The sequence below is a fragment of the Melopsittacus undulatus genome, chromosome 9 (assembly GCF_012275295.1).
Source record: "Melopsittacus undulatus isolate bMelUnd1 chromosome 9, bMelUnd1.mat.Z, whole genome shotgun sequence".
NCBI lineage: Eukaryota > Metazoa > Chordata > Aves > Psittaciformes > Psittaculidae > Melopsittacus > Melopsittacus undulatus.
In genome coordinates, this window is record NC_047535.1 from 30,687,383 (window position 1) to 30,708,436 (window position 21,054).

A 21,054-nucleotide genomic window follows, 5' to 3' on the forward strand; every position below is an offset into this window, starting at 1 on the left:
TGGCACAGTCATTTTTTCCAACTCATTTAATGCAAATGTGACCCCAGCCACTGAGACCTGTCTGCCTGCCTGCTCCCAGGTATCGCACACCAGAGGAGCAGTTCACACAACCATCCCTCACCTAACAGATGAAACAAGTCTGTGGCCAACAGTCTGAAGCACAGGCTTCTGTTAAGGCAGCTGACTTTGGCCAAAGTGAGTTGGAGAGCCCTTACATCAGCTAATCCATGCAGTCCTGATGGAGCAACACCCATTCGTACTAGGAGGCTGGTACTTCAGTAGCTGCAGGCTTTGCATCCCTCACGCTCACACCACCAGGTAAGGAATTACAACATGAGAGGGGTGATGAGAGTTGATAAATGTACAAGGAAGAGCCAAGCTGCTCTGGACTTTCAGGCCAAAAGCCAGAAGAGTATGTAGTAGTATATACTAAAAAATATGAGAGACCCATGTTCAAAGGGGTGGAAGTAAGAGCTCAACTTCAAGGCAAACACTGCAAATTGAAACAATTATTCAATGCTGAAATCAAAGAAAATTATCCCATTGCATTTTACCCTTCTGAGCAGATGAAAAGCTCTCAAGGAGAACATTCTGTTCAATTTCTCTCCTTAAAAAATAAAGTAAAATATTAAGAGACATTCTAAGCCCTGAGTTACCTCTGTAATGGTACAAGTGGTAAGATTAACAGCAAGAATTAAACCACTTCATTATTATTTAATTGCTTTTAAAAATGTACTGCCTTAATATTTATAATTGTACTGTTCAGATTAATAACCCTGATTTTCCACCTTCCCACCCACAAACCATTTCTCACACTCGCCCAACTACCACAGAACTTCACAAAGTGAAAACTGAAAATACATCTTGAAGACTTCTGATGTAAAAAGGAACAACACCGTGTGCTTCCATAAATTATGGTTTATTTCAAATCCAGCTCTCCATTTACACTGTACATGAAACACAGGCAATCCTGTAAGCATCCAGGATTGGCAACGTTCATTAAGTCCCACTGAATTCCCCATGCTGATGACAATGTGCAGTTAAACAGACTCTAAACTTAAGTGAACTGGAGAGACAAAGAAAAAACAACACAAAACAAAACAGAAGTAGCAAGGAACAAGATTCCTATGGTCTGTTAGGAAAACGCTATCCAGAGCTATATCCTGCCTAAAGAACAAGTGGCCCAAAAGTCTCCTGGATCCTTCAAATTCCAGTTTCCAGGCTCAGACCCTGTTTATGAAAGTCACAAGCCAGATCTTTGCTGTTGCCCAAACTGTCCCTCAGGCTTTATTGGCAAAATCCCATTAATCCAACCAAACCTCCTGCTGCTGCCACAATAATTTTGTGACTATTTGTAAAGCTAATCAACCAAAATAGTATTTTCATCCCAATAATGTTAAGCCATAAAGGCTGAAGATCATGTTGGACCTCAACTGTTGATGCTGCACTCAAATTTGCTGAAAGTACTCAATGTTGGCAGGATATTTCACCCTTGTATTAAGTCCCCACAGCCTCTCCTTAGCACATTCAAGCATATGTTTGACCACTTGCTCTAGTGAGTCCTAACACCACTTGAAACAGAATCTCCTCATTAGCTGCTTCTGTACAGATCCAAGCACATGCCTGCATCCACACACTGGCTTCAGCAGCATCATCTGCGGCAGAAGTTAAATGTACACAAAGGTTTTCACAACTCAGTCTTTAAATGCCTGAAAACAAAGCTAGCAAAACAGGGCAAGATGAGAGTTATCTCTGAGAGACTCCAGGTAAATAAATCTGAGTATCAGTTTGGACCTCAGAACACCAGCTTGTCCCAGCAGGGAAAAGCAGACACATAATTATGCAGTAAGAGTGTTTCAAACATTTGCCTCTAAAACCTGGCAAACTACCACAAAAATTTTACACTTGTTTCTTAAATAAAGGTTTTTTATTTAAAAAAAGTTATCAAATATCTGTGCACAGTTCAGAGTCAAATGTCTTCTTGATTTCGAGTTGGTTTCATTCAAACTCAGACATTTCACTGATTTCAGTTTTATACATTTTTTCTTTCAAAATCCCACAAGGTAAAAAAAGCAACCCCAAACACACACACACAAATACAGGAAACTGTATTGCAAGGGCTTTTTTTTTCCCATGTCAAGAAGTGCAATTTTGCTTCTATGGTTCTTCAGTTTTATTCATCAATAAAACAAATGCACTACACTAAGAATTGCACCAGATACCTTAGAATATCTTGTGTATCAGCTATACCTAACTTCTCCTATGCACTGCTTAAGTTTGTGAGAAATCTCTATGAAAGTTACACTTATAGTAACTCAAGCTTTAGCAGTATAGGCAGGTCAGTAAATGTACCTACACTCTGTGAAACTGTCTATGGCTGCTAGAGAATGGAAGTCAATTATATCTACAGTTACACCAGTGAAATGTTTACATTTACTGTAACTGTCTTGTTTTTGCATACAAATGTATGCTCGGCTTCAAGCCACTGAGACTGTATCATTATATTGCAAGCCTATCACAGGAATACATTCCCCCAAAAAATCCGTAACACAGAACTCTGTTTTGTCTCACTGAACTTGATCCCACACATCCTTCTGGCCCCACTTAAAACAACAGAACTAGTCCCTTTTTTTCCGCCCCCTCTAGCAGAAACATGTTAACTCAGGGGGAATTTCACAAAGAACTTGGCTTTGGCTTAGTATTTCCTCCACTCTAAACTATGAACCATGTGAACTATGCTACTGGCTTTGGAAGCATTTTCTAGATTGACTCTTCACCATTCTGAGAAAACAAGAAGATTGACAGATCAGGCTTTTAACGACTCCAGGAACAAGGTTCCTCATGGCTTCATTTCCTTCCATCTGCAGCTGAAAGACACCATCTACATCTTATCATTTGTCATGAAAAGACAGAAGTTGATTCCCTTTAGGATCTTCAAAAAGATTCAAGTTTTACTCCAATTTTCTCAGGATTTCCACTGCAGAGTGCTGGTTTATGCAATGAAGTAGGAAGCACACAAAGTTTTAAGTATTCACTTTGGAAAAGCTGTACCTGCTTTAAGATAGGACTAAACCTATTGAGGAGGCCTCTTATTTTTTAGCATTTAAAACTACAGGGAGAAGAGTCGAAGTTTATATTTAAATGCACAAACATAGGATTGCTTTCTAAGTTGAAACTGTTTCGAAACTTGCCATAAAAGTCTGCAGTGTCTGTTAAATCAAACAACAAAAGTTAAAGCTTACTTAGCCACGTCATTCTTGCAATCACTATTTTACAAAGGAAGATCTTCAAACCTAGAAACAACACAGGGGCAAGCACAGCAAGGACATGGATGGTGACAGAAAGAAACTAACAAGCCAGCCTGGAACAACTACATCATGTAACTTAGCTGCAAATGACACACTGAGCAGTGTAATTCCTCTTTTTACTTACAGGTACAGACCTATAGTATAAAAACATCTAGCTTCTTAAAAAAGATGAACTGAGGAGTGCTGACAAGCCTATTTCATGCCCACAGAGACTATACTGAGAGACCAGAATAAAAACTGCAACTAAGTTATAGCTTGGTCTTTCAGTTTAGTCCCTTCATGTCTATGTAACTATCCATCCTCTAGCATTTTGTCACTTAACAGTAGGCATAAATCATTACAACATCAGTATCTACCCCAGAAAATCTTATATGAAATGGATGGACAAATCCTTATACAAAGACAAGTATTTTAAAATTTGGAATGAAAAAATACAGAGCAAAAAACCCCAAAAAAGAGTTCTGAAAAATAGTTTTTTACATAGAAAAACCTCCCCGAAGTAAAGAGAGGGATTATAAAGGTAAGCTATGGTGCTAAGAAGTGGTTGGACTAATAACAGGTTATTTCCCTCGCAGAGGTTTACATGTTTCACACCAGCATTTTGCTTTATGTTGTTACAATAGTTTCATGGAGCATTATTTAGAAATAATATTTCAGTCAGAAACCTAATTCAGAGTTCATCATGTTTTACCCTAAATGGCCACTTGGAATGCTGTGAAACATGATTTGCAGCCAGAAGCACCAAGTACATAAATTCTTCCACATCAAAGGAGTAGTTCGTAAATTTTGGATGCTCTCCCAGTGTTGGGTGGTGTCCCTGGAAAATGAAATAAGGCCTTTTAGATAGGAAAAAACCTCAATACATCTTCCATTTGAAAAGCAAGAAAAATACTTGAGGATCTGACATTTTAATTTATTATTTCTGATCTGCTGAGGCAAAAGAGTCAGCAAAGTAACTGCACAACAGTGATGCTGTGGATGGCTTGAATTAATGGCCAATTCATTTCATTTCTCTTCTTCCCTTAGCCATTAATATAAATGATTCCTTAATCACAACATGGAAGTTAATTTGGTCTAAAGAATGAAAACCATATTTCAAATACCGTAACGTAGATAGGTGAAGGAAGCTAAATGTTAAATGCTTCAAGTTACAGCATGCCACCCTTCAGCAGTGGTCATCATTACCTGATCTTGAGGAAATACTTTATTCCTTTTTCGCCAAGTGATGTAGTGAATGCCTCTCAGCCTTGCCAAATCCAGGTAACAACGTTCATCTTCACAGTTGTATCTAGGGACAGGCATAAAGAAATCATATTTATCTACAGAGATTGTGCTGAAGTTTACCATGGTGGAACAGGAAAAAAATCTGCAAGCTGAAATGTTTCTTGTCCAGTTCTAAGGCACTGAAACCATGGACAGTTTCTGCTCTGCTGAAAACAAGGGGCTTCAAGCAGAATTTCCCAGGACAGACAATTCAGTGCTCTTCTGACAAGTATCCCATATTTTTGTTTGGTTCTATAGAACTGCAATGTCTGTTAACATCCACAATTTATCACAAAGTATGTTTAAAAAGGAAGCTACTAGAGAAGTTTAGGTAAAAGAGAATGACACACAGCTGAGCTTGGCCAGCAAGCTGGTACTGATGTCCTGAGCACAGAAAGGAGTATATAAAAAACCCTTAGGGGGATCTGTATTGTCTTGGGCATGTACCTCATGCAATCAGTTTACCTGGATCACCAAAATACTGTCATATTTCAGACTCACTGGGCAGGATCTGACCACTGAGGCTTTCTTGCTTTTTGCCATTTAACCTGCACCATTGCTGACCAGGCTGCATTGTTTTTATATCACAGCATCTTAAGAAATGGCAGACTAAACCTGTATGATAAAGTTACACTACATTTTGTAATCAAAGCTTCCTCACTTTCAATCCCCAGAAGAGGAGGCTGCCAAAACTTAAGTCTAGATGAGGACACAAGGCAAGCATTGATAATCAAATACAGGCAAGGAAGAGTGCTTCATTAACACATAAGAACAGACATAAACAGTTGTGTAATAGAGGGTAAAGAGAGAAACAAACTTACAGTTCAAAAACAACAGCCCAGTCTGGTAGAAAGAGCAAATGGGTAAGTCCAGCTCCATGCATCCCAATGAATATATCAGAGTTGTGGGTAATCCTCAGCTGCTCTGAAAATTCAAGTTCCCTGCAGACAACACAACAAAGATGGTGACCTGGCACACCTGCCCATCTCAGCGAGAGTCAGCAACACGCAGAAAGCACAAAATTAACTTAAGGGAATGCTGAAAGATAGAATTGATTTTTCAAGGAACAATACCAAGAATCATAAATGATGCATCTAGAAAACACTCAGCACAGAATTAAAACAAATGTAGGCACGTTTCAAAACTTCACAAGAGTTTTCCAAAAATTTGAGGGTATTCTTTAAAGTTTTTGCAAGGTTGGGTTTTTTTACTTTTTTTTTTTTTTTTAAAAGGAGGCATCACCAACTATAACCCCCCCTCAACAGCTCAACATAAAAGACTTAAACTTTTTTAATGTAACATAGAAGTACACAATTCATAATCATATCACAGGATTCTGCCTAAAGATGTAGATATCTAACCTTAACTTATGCACAGTGCATCAAGAAGAAATAAGGAGACCAGGCTTTTTTCAGCTCCTGGAACTGTCACTCTCTCCCATCCTTTGCCTGGAAACTCCAAATAAAGCATTCTCTTTATATAAGCAGGTGTTCCCTGAGTGCACAAGGAAATGGACTAAAGACACTTGATTGTTAAGAGAAGACTGACAACTGCAAAGGGAAATTACAACACGCTTCATTTGGGTATGAACAGTTCATACATTGAAAAGGAAGAGAATAATGTCCCCTTTGACTATTTGGAAGAGAGTAGAAAGAAACTGACTTAAACCACACGTTTCTTAGCTACTTAAACTACTACAAGAGCAGACACCATGGAAAACCTCCTAACCATGACAGCAATGCCACAGGAGAGCTGTGGAAATCTGCAATACAAACACACAGTTTGACAAGCACGGGAGTTGTGGAAGTACCACTTGGCCAAGCTTTTAAGTAGGATGGCCTAGATGTCCTCTCAGTGGTGTCCACCCCTTATTAGACTGCTCAAGTGCTTTCATTGACAGGGGAATTGGAGGTAACTCTTGACTTCCTCACATTGTCATTGCTTTGGTCAAAACACCCATCTCTCAGTGTTGCTTCATTTTCTCACGCCTCCTGCATGACCCATGACAGCATCATTGAGTAGATGGGAGCTGCTGTCATTTGGCACAGGCATACACCACTTGGAAACTTTTTCTTCAAGCCATTTCTTGCTGACACAGTGCCTACTGCATCTGAGCATCACAAACAGACCTCAAGTGGTGTCTTCAGGGGCCGCTATAGCAGCAAATAAGCTCAGTTATTCATTACCAAACTAATGGTCATATAATACAAAACACTACCTTCGTACAAGAGAAATCCCTGTTGGACCTATAGCTACTGCAGAGCATTTGCAAATTCAGAGGGATGGGAACACAGCTGGTTTTGAGAGAGGGGAGGAAACAAGAACAAAAGTGATTTCAAACTTGTTCATCACATAGTAGCTTTAACCTGAGCCTACTAACCCTAGAGACTCATTCCTAAACAGTGCATCACAGGATGGGAGTGTTTAACTAGCTCACCCACCACTCCCTGAATGACATTCTTCCTTTCTTACCAGTTCTTGGATTTTTAACAGGTTAGACACTGGGGCACATACAGCTTTGACTGCAAACAGCTTTCCCCAGCAATAGGCAGCATGAGATCACACTAGGTTCTTCTGTCAGCTTACGTACTTGTATTTGTAGTCTACCACTTTGACCTCCAGCGTTGACACCGTTTTCAAAGCATTCACAAGCTAAGGAAGAGAATAAAAAGACAATGATTTGGTGATCTCCTTCAATTAATTCCTCCCCTGCACTCCTGGCCATCTTACACACTCCTCCTGCCCAGCAGGGAATGATAATAACTGAGACAGAACATACTGTCACTGCCACATAAAGGAGCAGCTCCCTTCCTCTTGTGCCAATCCAATAGCCTTTACATAAGCTACTGCTGACAGGACAACCCCTGGAGAGCAGATGTAGATCTCCTGCACTCTCACAGAGAGCTTCTGTTGACCTTTACATGCTCCAGGACCCAATCCTAAACCACTCATACAAGGAGGAGCAGTGGGAAGATATGGCTGGATTTCCAAAATATATTCCAACAGCTAAAGAAATGAATTGGTAGCTAAGAAGGATTTTCAAAAATACCTTACTAGGTCAGACTCCTACACATGAGAATTGAAACCAGATTAGAGCCAGGCCTTCCAGCCTAAACGGGCTTTCTGTAAGTGTTCAATCCATAGCCAGCAGTAGAGGGAGAGTCAAGTATTCTCTCTCTTACAAAAGAGTAGTAAAGGTAGGACTAATGTATCCCTTTCTGTCATGTGCTTATCACCAGAAAACACCATACATGTAGCACTGTGGACAGCCAAGCAGATAAGGCACACGTCTAACCATTTACACTCTGTTCTACCACTGAGCTATAGCATCAAACAAGCCTCAATTTCTCCCCCTATACAGTGGGGAATGATAATCCAAATTCATTTTTGTCAGGCACTAACAGCGAAGAATGAAGACAGGTATGAAAACATTAGATTTTATCATTTTACCACAAGAGAAGCTACACCACAAGCCAACTAAGTTGTACAATTTAAAAACATGAATCAATATGAAATTTCATTAAGTTTTGAATGCACATACTCAGATACAATAGCTTCTGCATTTTAATCTGCAAGCGTAACAAAGGTTTTTGTTAGAGTCGGCAGCACTGGGGATGCTATAAATATAAGAGATAGTCTGAAAGTGAAATAATTTAATTTTATCAGCAGCTCTGCAGTGCCTGTTTGTTAACGGGAAATGCTTTTAGTATTACATCTGTAGTCTTCCATTGGATACTTAAAAAAGGGCAGCAGGGTTCAGTGTCTTGTATACAGAAGCAGAGACTGGCTAGAAGACACAGTAGAAGTAATTAATATTAGCACTGAACATATTTGCCCAAGATTTGTCAGCAGACAGATGTCTTGGCTACACCCCTAGAAAAAAAAAATAATCCATTCAATGAGCAAAATATAACTTCTGATAAATGTTTTAAAAATAAAAGGGACCCCACCTCATTCTGGTTTAAGATTTTCCGGTAATCTGTGCTGCGTGCAAGTATTGTGACTCGGATTTTCCCATCCTAAAGAGAAAGAAGCTTCAGTGTATTGCTATGAGGCAGACTCCCAACACTTCCATATTTACTTTCAGTAGTTATTTGAGCAACATAACATGTCTCTTCTCCACGTAACAGATGATGTAACCACCTTAAAATTCACATTGTATTTTCCAACAGATGTCAAGTGTCAAAAACTTTGGAAAAGTCTGACTATTAACAAAGAATAAAACATTTTCTGAAAGATTTATTTTATTCAGTACAAAAGAGCCTTTGTATTACTCGTTATACAGCAGTTTTTTAAAGTAGGGAAGCAGCTTTTAAGATGGCTTGTGCACAAGATCTTTGGGAAAAAATATTTTACTTCTATAACAGTTCCTCCTTTTACCTCTTTAAATTAATTGGACTCACAGGGGTAAGTGTTCCAAGTGAAATAAAGAGATTTAACTGCATGACTCCCATTAGCACCAGCAGGAGAAGCATAACTAAATGCCTGTGCAGTGCTTTGAATGTGTGCTCCTCAGCAATAAACATAGGCTACTCTCTAGCAAACACTTCAAGAAGCTCAGAACTGCTGTATCTACCAATGCAGCCATTGCAACAATTTGCAGAGACTAACAGTGGGTGCAAGAGAGATGGACAGAGAGATGGTATTGGGCAAGGGTCCGAAAGACCAGATTTAACCATTTCCTCCTCTGATCCAAGCTCGGTGTTATCTACAAGGGTTGATGAAGAACAAGCTCACTGCATTGCTCAGTGGGATCCCCTCTTGCTGGACTGCAAAGACAGCACCTTGTCAGTCTGCTCCAGAAGAGACCATGTGCCACATATCTTGCATAACTAGGAAGGACACAAAGGCCTTGGGACCAGAGAATAGAGACTGGGAAGGGATCCCAGGGTTGGAAGGAGGATGTTCTAAAGTCTGTCCTATGTAAATAGGACATGAGGGCAACTTTCACAAACATACACAAGCGTTTGCTGAAGGCCTTCACAGAACAGATTGATATACTGGAAAAAAATCCCAAGCATCATGGGAAAGGACAAGAAGTTCACAATATGCTCTTATTTCCCCACTGGGTCCAGCTTGCTAATGCCGTTTCTCTGGTAAAAGCCACCAGTTCTATGTTACAACTTTATTATTCGGTTACCATACCTTGGGTCCTTCTTGGGTGATATTTAACCTGTGTAACACGTGCTGAGAAAATGCTCTAAACAGCCCCGTACCGTGACAGCCAGAGATCTGAAATTTTTTAAAAAAAAAAGCAACTGTTAATGCAAAAATTTAGTTTGCTCAGAAAAACCTCTCTCTGTGATTGATCTTCTGCCATTCTTGTGAAACAAAAACCCAGCATCATGCACTGCACTAAACATGGCACTATTCATTGCAACGCAAGTGAGACCTTCATTTAGGAAGCAATGCAACTCTCTCTACAGTGTTAGAGCCTGAATGCATGAGCTAATACCCTCAGGAAGGTCTGTCAGTGTACAAGTTCTTGTGCTCTGCAAAAATACCAGTAAGTTGACAGTGCCCACCCATTAAAGAGGAATAATAACACATCTCATGAGCTGTGACACAGGCCATTGCACACAAGCAGTTACTATCAACCAGCTAACGTAACTTCAAAATTCTAATCTTTAGGGAAGAGCATCTCATTTGGAGCTGCACAGACCTTCAATGCAATACATGGCACAGTAACTCAGCTAGATACTTGAGGGATTCATTAGCTCAGATTTTATACTGTCACACATGCACCTAGTTAACACAGTGGATAGATAAAAAAGACTCACCAATGGTGTGTTATAAAACAAGCCATATCGCATTCGAGGCAGTAATGAGAAGACTGCTTCTTTAAAGCATACCTGCAAAGGAAGATCACAAGAAGTTACACTGCACTGCTGCCTTCCGCTGGCACACCCCAGGCTTATTCAGTGGGATCACTGCTTATAATGAGATAGCAATTACATGCTCCTGTCAAGAGCACCTTCACTTCCTTGATTGTGCAAATGAATAGAACAAAGACAATCCTCATCCCAAAAGAGCCCTCACTTAGGATGTAAGTGTGGGAAGAAGTAAAAAAAACAAAACACCCCCAAGAAGGAACAAACATCAATGAAATAAAGAAAACCAGTTAGAGAGTAAAGAGTTTAAGACAGGCTTTAAGAGACTAAAATGAGCTCTGAATAAATGCTTACTTTAATGAAAGGTATTAATGCTTTTCTCTGAAGCACCCATATCCATAAGCAGCATAAGAAGCTGTCGTATTTGCTACCTAATAACCGAATGAAAACAAAATATAAAATACCATACCCTTTTAGAGTCAAAGGTTTTCAAGTGTATTATTTCATAATTGGTAAATGCCTTCCACGTCTCACTGAACAGGTCACCATAGCCATATGAGCTCTAAGGAGAAAAGGGGAAAAACACAAGGGCATAATTAATACATAAATGCACATGAAAACTCTCTTCATGATTTACAAGTTCTGTATACAAGTTTTAATACATGGTTAATATACCTAATCACCACAACGGGACCAGAGACAGCTTAGCACAGAACAGACATCACAGAACACCAAACCCTGTATTTACAATGGTAGTTAACTCTAATTACCTGTCAGGTACTTAATTCTTAATAAAATGCTTTTTTAAATTAGCAATCTAGGCAAGTTTTCAAGCAGTAGGTTAGAATTTGAGTCAGGAACAAGAAGTACCTACTACTTTCCTCTGACACAACAGAAAAGTTAAATTTCAATTAACAGCCACATAGGAATGGTAAAAGGCATGAATCTCAACTCCCGAGACTGAAAAAGACACCTGGGAATTCAAGTGCTGCAGTAATGTTTGAAGTCAAAAGTCACAGTGAGCCTATTTCATATTTGCCTCTGTTTTGGGACTGTCACTTGCATACTGCATATGGATGACAAATTGAAGGAAATGATCTGATTTGATGTAAGAAATGGCTAGGAAACTACGTTTTGCGATACTCTGACAAGCTACTGAGAAGTTTCTCTACAAGGCAGTATAAAACTTCCCCCTCTGCAGCAAAGCTCTTTTAAGAGCCATCGACTTCCTAGAACATTGGCCCAGCAGTAGGGGCTCTTGCCTTCAAGTTTGTAACACTTCCTATACACCCAAGGGCTAAGAGTCACCATCTCTTGTTCTTTGAATGCAATTAGGTATGACCTTGGTAGTCCTGGTGCAGATTCTCACTTAAAGCTTTCTTTTGACTCTGGAGCTGGTTCAGGCTGCTTAGAAAGTTATGCAGAAACACTCTCCACAAGAAATCTGAAATTAAGACTACAAATGACCACAGACAATCTTCCAGATTAGAAGTAGAGACCTAATCTTTGTTTAGCCAGAGTTAAACAAAGCAGAAAATGAGTAAGAAATCCACTGGGTCTTGGCTTGCAGGCTGCCTCTGCAAGAGGAGGAGAGCAATGTTTGTAAAGCATTTTTAAGGAGAGCAGGTAAGGTTAGAAAGTAATACTTTCAGCTTTGAAGATCAGGTCTCTACTTGTAATCTGGAAGATCATCTGTGATCATTCATAGTCTTAATTTCAAATGTGTATGGCCAAATCTAATTACATAAAGAAAAAGAGGGAATGACTAATAAGCTTGAGACCATCTTTCAATCAGCATAGACAGTTCAGCAGCAGTTAGTTGGTGCCATCATCTGGTTGTACACGGTAATGAATTCGAGTAGTCTGATGAGTTAAGACTTAAAATCATAGAGCATTGTGACATATACTTTGAATTCTACATTTGAAAGAGCTATTTGATTCAACAATGTGATACAAGACAAAAAGTTGCTTCTCAAGGTAATTTACAATGTATTTAACATCTGACTTTTTCAGAAAGGCATCAGAGCCAGATTAACAGGTCCCTGTATAACATCTAGAGAGCTTGCTTTTCTAGCAAGTGCACCTATTTTAGCTTTCAAAATGTAAGACAATGAGAAAAGGGGGTCTCTTCTGGGCAGAGGTTTCTCATTAAATAGTGAGCAGGGGATATTTTCATTTTTCTATTGAATATTAGTTGTTCTACCAGTAAACACTCTGAAAGAAAACCTAGGATTTTATGAGAACAAGACAGGGGTGGGACAACAGTCTACAACTACAGTCTACAAACAGTCTACAGGTGGGACACAGTCCACAACTGTGCTGTTTCTGGTCCCTATTACACATGTCATGTGGCATATTTCAAGTTGCCTAGTTTGTTATTTAGTTTAAGCCCACTTTGTTATTTAGTTTAATACCTTAAATTCTGGCCGGTGAAACTAATATTAAACAGTCATGGTTTCAGATCAGCTGTACAGCAGAAATAGCCCTACTTAAAAACTTCTTTTATATGTCATCGTGGCATCCTAAGAGGTGATTGAGAGAAACAACTGCAAGAAGGCTATTTATAGGAATTAAGTATTATACCCTTTTTTAATATATATACAAGGATTTAATTTAGTTGTTTTCTCCATTACAGGCTGCATATTACTGATTCGGAAAGATGTCAGGCAGCTTTTCTTTTTAAATACAGAAGAAACTTTTGAGTAAATCTACTTCAAAACTCTCAGAGAAAAGAAGCGTACAGAAAACAGCATGAAATGTTCAAAAGCCATGTACTGGGAATACAGGTCATGTTATGTCTGAGGTCACACCAGAAAAAGGTGTAATTCTGTACTAGCAAAAGATGAGCTATGAAATAGTGTTCAAACAGCACATGATTTATTGCGGAAAATCTATTCCCCAAGTCTTGTTTATGCACCTGTACTAACAGAATCCAAAAAACTTACCAGTTCCACATGGCTAAGCCCACAAGAAAGCTAAGGACTGGCTACTAAAATCTTCACAGTCTCTGTAAAGCAGAAATACAATCCATTGCAAACACATTAGAAGCACAGATGACTTACGGTGTCCCACATGACTATGTTGACATCAGTACTGAAGGAATTATTGATATGCTGTGTTATATAAAGATTGACGAAATCACAGAAGTGATGATACATATTAACACCTGGGAAAGAAAGAACTGTTAGCAAAATACCACATTACTCCCTCCACTTTTAACTAGTTCATGCATTTGTTCCTTATTAGTATCCTGTATTTCATATTACTTTTCCCTCGCTTCTGACTGAATGTTTTTTATACACCCTAAAGAGGCAAACTTCTAAAGGGAAGGAATTGAGGTAAGAAACCTGAAGATGTGTTTTTAAAAAGTTCAGAGAAATAAAAGAGTGGCAAAAAACAGCATAAGAAAAAGATAGTTTCACAAGCTATTTCTCATTACAGTCTGCAGCTGCTTGCTGAAGGATATGAAAGCAACTTCTCCTTTAACAACAGCTAGTAAGACATACAGGAAACATTAAAAACAGGCCCTCGGCACTGATCTTAGTGTTGCTTTACTAGGCTCAAGGGAAGCTCTGTCTGCAGGACTACAAGACAGAACTTGTACTTGCACATGAGCCAAAACCCAAGTAATTCGTCAGTTTTTTTTCCTCAGAGTATTCTTGTTCATTCTTGGTTTCTTAAGCTAATACCTTAAAATCATGGAGCATAAAAAGTACCTTGAAACAAAGGAGGTAACATAGTCAAGTTTTCTTGGTAGTGAAGACCAGATCTCAGGTTTGGAGCCACGTGTACACAATCCCTGTTTCTAAGCTTCTGACCAAAAAGAGCTGCTATGATAGGAATTAGCTGGCTTTACTGCTCACACTGCAATTTCCCCTGCCTCCCCTAAAACAATAGAGCTGGGCAAAATCATCTCCTGAGTCACACCTAGACCACCCTGCTCAAAGGTACAAACTGACAGCACAGCAATGTTTCCCCAGTAACTGCTCAGAAGCCTGCAGCAACTTTGCTTAAAATATAAGATACTGGCTTGCAGGGAAAGGGGGTAGTTCACTTCATAGTTGCAGTGTATCACAGGCAGCTATCCAGTTTAACCACAGCTTACCCACAGCAGCTTGTTTGCACGTGTACATGCTGAACACCCTCTGTCATTCACATGTATCTGCAGAATATGCTGCATGAACCAAAAGGTTGGTGAACTTCAAAAACTGGCTGGTTCCTAAAGATGTTTGGGTGCTGCCCCTCTCTGAATATCACTTCCTCTTCCATAACATTCAATACACAAAGAACCCTCAATTCCTGAACACTTACATCAAAACACATACACCCATGCTCATGTTCCATGGTATGAAACCTGTCATCCAAAAACACTGCCTAAATCAAAGGCTACGCTAAAGAATCTTCTGTACAGCAAGTCAAAGAATGTCAAAACAGAGCCAGGAGCGTGGGCAAGACAAGTGGCAGGAAATTTTTATCTTTTTTTAAAATTCTTTTATTCATCTGTGGGGAGAGGTAAAAATTTTAAATTTCAGTTTCCAAGTTCCTCAATGGAACTACAGGAAAAATAAAGGAATTAAAACAAAAAAATCACATTATTTTTCAAGAATAAAAATATATTACAAATTAACTTGACAGTCATAAAGGCATAATGTAGACAGGCAAGCTGGATATGGGCTATTTTTACTGCACAATGATACCAATTACCTGCATCTAATTTCATGAAGTATGTTGGCTTTTCAATAACAACGTCACACTTCCCATCTTCTAGAGGCCTGAAGTTTAATGCAGTAAATGTCTGGAGCTCTGCAAACCTACAAAGATTTAATCACATAGAACATGCTTTGTCATTAACATACTTAAGCAAATGTACTTCATCTAAGTACATCTAAGATTTAGTAACTATTCATCCAGTCCATTTGATTTAACAGGGCTGCTGAAAACTGATAGAGTCTGACAATTAAAATGATTTGAAATTGTAATGGGAGGTTCTTCAGGTTATAAGCTTCAAGAGGTTAATCACCACCTTTGATCTCAGGAGTGAACAGCGTCTTTGATCTACAAATCAAGGCAGTAGAGATATAACAAAGAGCCGTAGAGCCCAGATCTGTGGGTATAAGCAACTTGATCTGCATTGCCAAGGACACTTCAGCAAGATCTTCATGCTTTGGTCAGAATAATGAACATAGATGCAGTATTTATTATTCCTGGATCTAAACAAGGATGAGCAGTTGAGATGACAACAGCAGGTAAAAGAAAAGTCTTTTCGTCCTGTGCCACTATTCTTAACTGAAACTGACCATCAATGCAAAAAGAGGGGAAAAAAAGGGCAACATGAGAAAACAATAAAAATGAATTCTTATATAGACCTTAATGGCTTCAACTCCTCTATCAATTAACTGGCAATGCAGCTTTGAAGTGCTAAAATGCAACTTGTGATACTTCCTCACCTACTACAAAGGACCCTCTGCACTTCCTACCCAGCCTGTCACTGCTGCCCATTTCACACTCCAAACACAGGCTCCTTGAGAGCACCCCATGAATGTATATCCAGATCAGGCACTGCTGTGGCCCCAATGTCACTAAAGGCCATGTGAACTAGGACACAAGTGCAAACTTCAAGACACTTCACAACAAAACAATTGCCTCCTCCTATAAGCAGATCAGGCATAGGACTAGCATCTTGTTCAGAAAACACCTGAAGGTTTGGACTTCAAATTAAAAGACATTTTCAGATCGTTTGCTGCTGTCAATTAGGCAAGACACAATTACACATAGCATATTTCAGAACATTCTGCATCGATGTAATTACCCAAGGTATTGAATAGGAATCCTTAAACTGACCTTAGAAAGGAACAACCATTTCCTCAGTATGAAATCCCTTACACACAGCTGCTAACACCAATGAAAAAGAATAAAGAATTACTAAGAGAACTTGGAAGCAGCCTTGACAAGTGATTCTTACCAAGACTGCAGAGGGCTCTTGCGTTGCCCTTCAGCCAAAAATGCCTTAACGTCAAGGGTGCAGTGACCTCCAATTTCTCCCTTCTGTAAAAAGTCTTCTTTGAATCTAGTGCAAATTAGTAAAAGTCTATTAGCTTTTGTGCAACAGTGCTACAAGTGTTCTGCAATCTCAACCACATACTCCATTCAGGCAAGTGCTCCATACACATTTAAAACCTCAGTATTTTCTTTAGCATAAATCCCACAATTCCCAAATAAAGACAGTGGTGTCCGTGAAGTTATACACATCAATTTAGAAACCAGCACTAATCTATCCAGAATGTTATTAGGAATCATTTTCACATACAAAAATGAGTAACTTAATTAGATATTTCTACATGGTTACTTAGGGAGCATCATTAGTTGTTTGAGGGGAGAAGGGCTGTTTGTTCTTAACAACAATTCCTCACTAAAATTCACCTCAGATTTCACAACCCATGTCTTCACAACATGAGTGAAGTGCAAGACCAGGTCTCACGAAAACAAACTGCCAACTACAAGCACTGTCAAGATCAAGAAAGGATGCGACTGAGGACATAGAAAGGTTTTCCTTTCTTTCATCAGAAGAGGGGGTTTCAATCACCCATCATCATTCCATAAAACTGGGAGCTTAGGTTTTTAAATAACCTGCACTGCCGATAGCAGCAGCAGATAGGAATTATGAGGTGTAGATCTCAGCAGGAGCTCAGCAACAAGTCTCTGATCAGCAGCAAAGTCCATGGCAACAAGCACACCACTTTGCTAAACAAATTCTGAAGTCCCTTCCCCTGCCATCCCCTGGTTTTACTATAACAAAAACAAATCAGAGACCTGTCGTGGTTCCTCTTTACAGTTCGTAAATCAATGTACAAGTTTGTGGCTCTACAATGCTGAAGGTACTGAGAACAGGTCAGAGATGAATCTCCCTGTTAAGAAAAGAACAAGTAGGATTTAGTCAGTAACAAAAATTACATGTATTACCAAGTGAAAAGTATCACATGTATTAGAAATACCTACTGTTGCTGCAGGCTTACAATGGGTTTTCATTTCATTGAGCCTCTCTTGAATGTAACCAAAGTCAGCTTGTTTCCAGAATATCTGTTGGGCTGTCTCAATGTCACTTGCCCTGATATATGAAGGAGAGAGGGAAAAAAAAATAAAAAAAAAAATCAAGGTCTATTGCTCAGTTCTAGCAATAATATTAACGGATAATGTTTTTCCTACTGAAAGTGGAACAGAAGAACCAGACAGTTGCTTTATTGACATGTAAAATGCAAAACAGGAAGCAACTCACCAGCTGTCTGTAAGTGAAAACATCAATGACAATTTAAAGTTACTGTCCCATAAAAGGGTATAAAATCTTTTTTAACGTTTTTCTCTCTGCTTTTAAAGCTAAGAAAGGAAATAGAGTTATTTTCAGAATCTGAATTCAAGGCTAAATCAGAATAATGAAAACATTGTGGCAGGAAGCATTTCAAATGGTATTTTCTTCCTTAAAAAGTTAAATCTTTCATGCCATGTTGAAAGACATATGTTATGTATAAACACACATGTATGTATACACACATCTCCACAAAGAATCAGCCTTTAAACTAAACATCACAGTAACATTCACTTCACAGCTAATACGAATGCGGGCGCTACACTCTTTGGGGTTTTTTTATACATTGAAAATGAAACTTACCATCCAGTTTCGACATAGTCACACACTGGGTAACTGAACCTGTGATCTGATTTACAAGATTTCTCATAACCCCAGCAGGATTTTAGCTTCTTTAAGTATTTCTGTAACACAGAATGAGTGAATCAGGTTATGCAACAGCAAAATGGGAAATAAGTTGGTTGTCAGCTCATAAACTACCTCTCACTAACAAATCTTGCATGAAAAGCTTTCAGTTTGGTCTGCTCTCAGTTTCAGAAAGTACACCCAGATTCTTCATGCACAGCCGTGCTTCAAAGAGGACACATGTGAACAGCAAATTTATCCTTGTCTTTAACGTGTCTATCCCAGGACAAACACTTCTCCTGACCCAGTAGATAGGATTCCAAAATGTCCACATCACTGATAGATAGAGATAAAAGTTAAGCTTACACAAAGCACAGTGCTCCAAGCTCCAGTCTGTGTGTATCATTGCTCCCTAAGCAAATCTGTAGACACGGCCTTCTGCAGTGCTGTAGGAAGCCAGAGAAGGGGAGCACAGCTCTGATCCCCAACTCTACAAAGCAGCTCCAGTCTGAGAGTCACAATAAGTGCTCCCAAGCCACACATAGCCCAGATCCTCAGGTTCACTGTCCCTCCTTCAGGTAAATGAATTACGTACAACCACAGAGTAAGACTGAATCAGTGTTTCATTGATTTGCCTGTACTCTTGGCTCTTCTGCAAAAGCACTACAGCACGCTGAAAATCACAGGCCCAGAAATTACTAACAGTTCTTAGTTCAAACACCTTTCACAGTTACTCAGATGAAGATCATAATTTCAGCTATGTGACAATTAAAAGAAAGGGGATACAAATCTTGCAAACCACTAGATTTAAAATCCAGTTTTATGACAGCATGAGATGCAGGAAGAGCTCCATAGGACTATTCCAAAAGCCCAATTCCAATTCCAGTGGAACTGATTAACAAGGAAACCAATTAATCCCCATCTTTAACTGCTGTGACTCCAAGAAAAGAACACCCCAATATTACATTTGATTAAACAGAAAAAGCAAACCTACTTTATAGGGGCAATGAGAGTCCTGCTGACAGATGCCAGCAATATGCTGGTTGTTGTGCAGAAAGTAGGGAACGTGCTCATCTGGCAGGTTGATAGCACTGTAGCTATATAACGGCTCTTCTGGAGTGTTTTTGAACTCAGTAAGGTTTTCAGCCAGAATTCCTTGCAGTAGCAATCCAAACACAAGCAGCATGAACATGGCAACCTGTGAGCTCTGTACTTATTAAACAAATAAACATACAAGACACTTAATGTTTCTGCATCATAGCAAATTTCAAGCATACGAGACATTATTCAACCATATAGTCAAAGAATTTGTACTTGTATTTCTGGGGTGATTTCTTTTTCCTAGGAAAAGGAAAACCTTCACTAAGAGACTAGATTGTACAACCTCAGGATTATCTTTGAGTCATTAGTCATTGAGGGCTATTACCAGCTGGCAGTCAAACTAAAATGGGTGTGTTTACTTTAGCTGAATCCCACGGGATCCTGAGAGTTCAAATGTGGAAACTAAGTATAGACCATATAATATCCAGCCAGCAGGAAGAAAATGTAGAAGCACTGGGGGGATGGGTGAGAAGAGGAAGAACTTTAGTTTAAAAATAAGTATAAAAAGAATACATTCTCCACTTTGGAAGAAACTAATCATAAGCTGCAGGAAAACTATGCAGTCACAAATAAATGGTCAAAATTAAGTCTGTTTCAGCCCATTTTTAGTAGTTTGCATCATATTAAAGAAACTTTGAATAGTAGGTTATTAAATTAACCACAGTTAATTTTAAGTATACATATCTACATACTCTAAAGCAGACTAGGTACCTCTCTGGTAATGCAACCTTCTCATCAAACACCCCTCCTTTGAGCCATCAGACTTCCTGAGAAAAGGATGGCCTGGATCTAAAAAACCCTTGTTTGGCATTATAATTTGCCAAAATTTGCATGCTTGCTTACAACTGAAGCCTTTAGCAATATTCCTACAACTTAAGTAGTTTTACCTGTTTGGTTCCAGGAGAACTGCTTCAGATTTCCCAAGTACAGAAACCTGGTGGGGGGTAAGGAAAGCCGAGTTAAATACGTCCTGCTTCTTGAGAAACGCTCACAGCAATGACAGCAACCCTCTAACAGCAGGGGAGCCTTTCTGACCGCTCTGGGTACTCGGATCCCTGCAAGACCGCACTTTGCCTCCCTTTCCCTACGGCAGGCACCCCGGGCAGGGGGCGGATCTCGGCAGGGTTCCACCGCTCTCCATCCCCAGCTCAAACCCAGCGCTGCGGTCGGTGGCCGGCTCCCCAGAGTGGGGATCAGTCACTTGGGCAGGCACCAGCACCCAGCACCCAGCGCCAGACGCAGCCTCTAACCCACGCTAGACCCGTGCTGGACCCGGCCCCCAGCCCGCGATAGACCCTGTGCTGGGCCCATAGCGAGCCCCATCCCGCCCCGCCCCGAGCCCACGGCGGGCACCTCAGCTCACCTCAGCTCAGCCCCGCTGGTCCCAGGGAGCCCCGCGGCCCATGGGACCGGCCGCTCCTCCCGTTACCCGCTGGCCGCCGGCCTTAATCCTCATGCCGCCGCGGCTGCTGTCATGGGGGCAGCAGGAACGGCCCTGCCCTCCGTGAGAGGGCTGCTCCCGCCCCTCCTTCACACCCGCCGGCAGCGGAGCGGGGCCGGGAGGGCGGTGCCGCCACACCCGTCCCGTCCCGTCCCCCTCAGCGCGGCGCTGCCGCCGGAGCCCGCCCCACCTGGAGGCGGTGGGAAGGCGGAGGGAGGAGCCCGGCCAGGCCGTGCAGCACCTGCCCGGGGCCTTGGCCCTGACGGGAGAGCGGCGCCGCCTTCCTCCCGCTGCCGGAAATCCAGCGCTGCCGCCGCGGGAGCGGCGTTCTCAGGATGCGGAGGAAAAGGCCTTTTCCTGCCGCCGCTCAGCAGGAAGCGCAGCCTCCTGGCACCCCATTGTGTG

General features: G+C 40.5%; 1 protein-coding gene across 2 annotated transcripts; it reads right to left on the reverse strand.

Moving 5' to 3' along the window:
• Positions 1-903: 903 nt before the first annotated feature.
• EOGT (EGF domain specific O-linked N-acetylglucosamine transferase) lies at positions 904-20,783 on the reverse strand. 2 transcript variants are annotated; one of them, XM_034066243.1, is made up of 17 exons: positions 20,572-20,783; positions 20,096-20,142; positions 19,102-19,314; positions 18,066-18,166; positions 17,399-17,507; positions 17,213-17,307; positions 16,365-16,469; positions 15,107-15,213; positions 13,465-13,568; positions 10,872-10,964; positions 10,352-10,423; positions 9,717-9,803; positions 8,522-8,590; positions 7,162-7,223; positions 5,393-5,512; positions 4,494-4,596; positions 904-4,125 (listed from the first exon to the last, which is right to left on the reverse strand). In XM_034066243.1, the coding sequence occupies exons 3-17, from the start codon at positions 19,297-19,299 to the stop codon at positions 3,979-3,981; spliced, it is 1,572 nt and encodes a 523-aa protein (XP_033922134.1). In that variant the 5' UTR covers positions 19,300-19,314; positions 20,096-20,142; positions 20,572-20,783; the 3' UTR covers positions 904-3,978. The 2 variants fall into 2 exon arrangements, with proteins under 2 accessions (XP_033922134.1, XP_033922135.1); XM_034066244.1 differs by having other exon boundaries at positions 19,102-19,319.
• Between the last annotated feature and the right edge of the window lie 271 nt (positions 20,784-21,054).

What these genes read in the sequence shown, in the direction of transcription:
- EOGT (XM_034066243.1), bottom strand. Translation starts at nt 19,299, where the DNA reads ATGTTCATGCTGCTTGTGTTTGGATTGCTACTGCAAGGAATTCTGGCT. An exon ending in CTTCATGAAATTAGATGCAG is followed by an intron (nt 13,569 to 15,106) that starts GTAATTGGTATC and finishes TTTCTTTCCCAG; the next exon opens with GTGTTAATATGTATCATCAC. An exon ending in TCACCCAAGAAGGACCCAAG is followed by an intron (nt 8,591 to 9,716) that starts GTATGGTAACCG and finishes CTTTCTCTTTAG; the next exon opens with GATGGGAAAATCCGAGTCAC.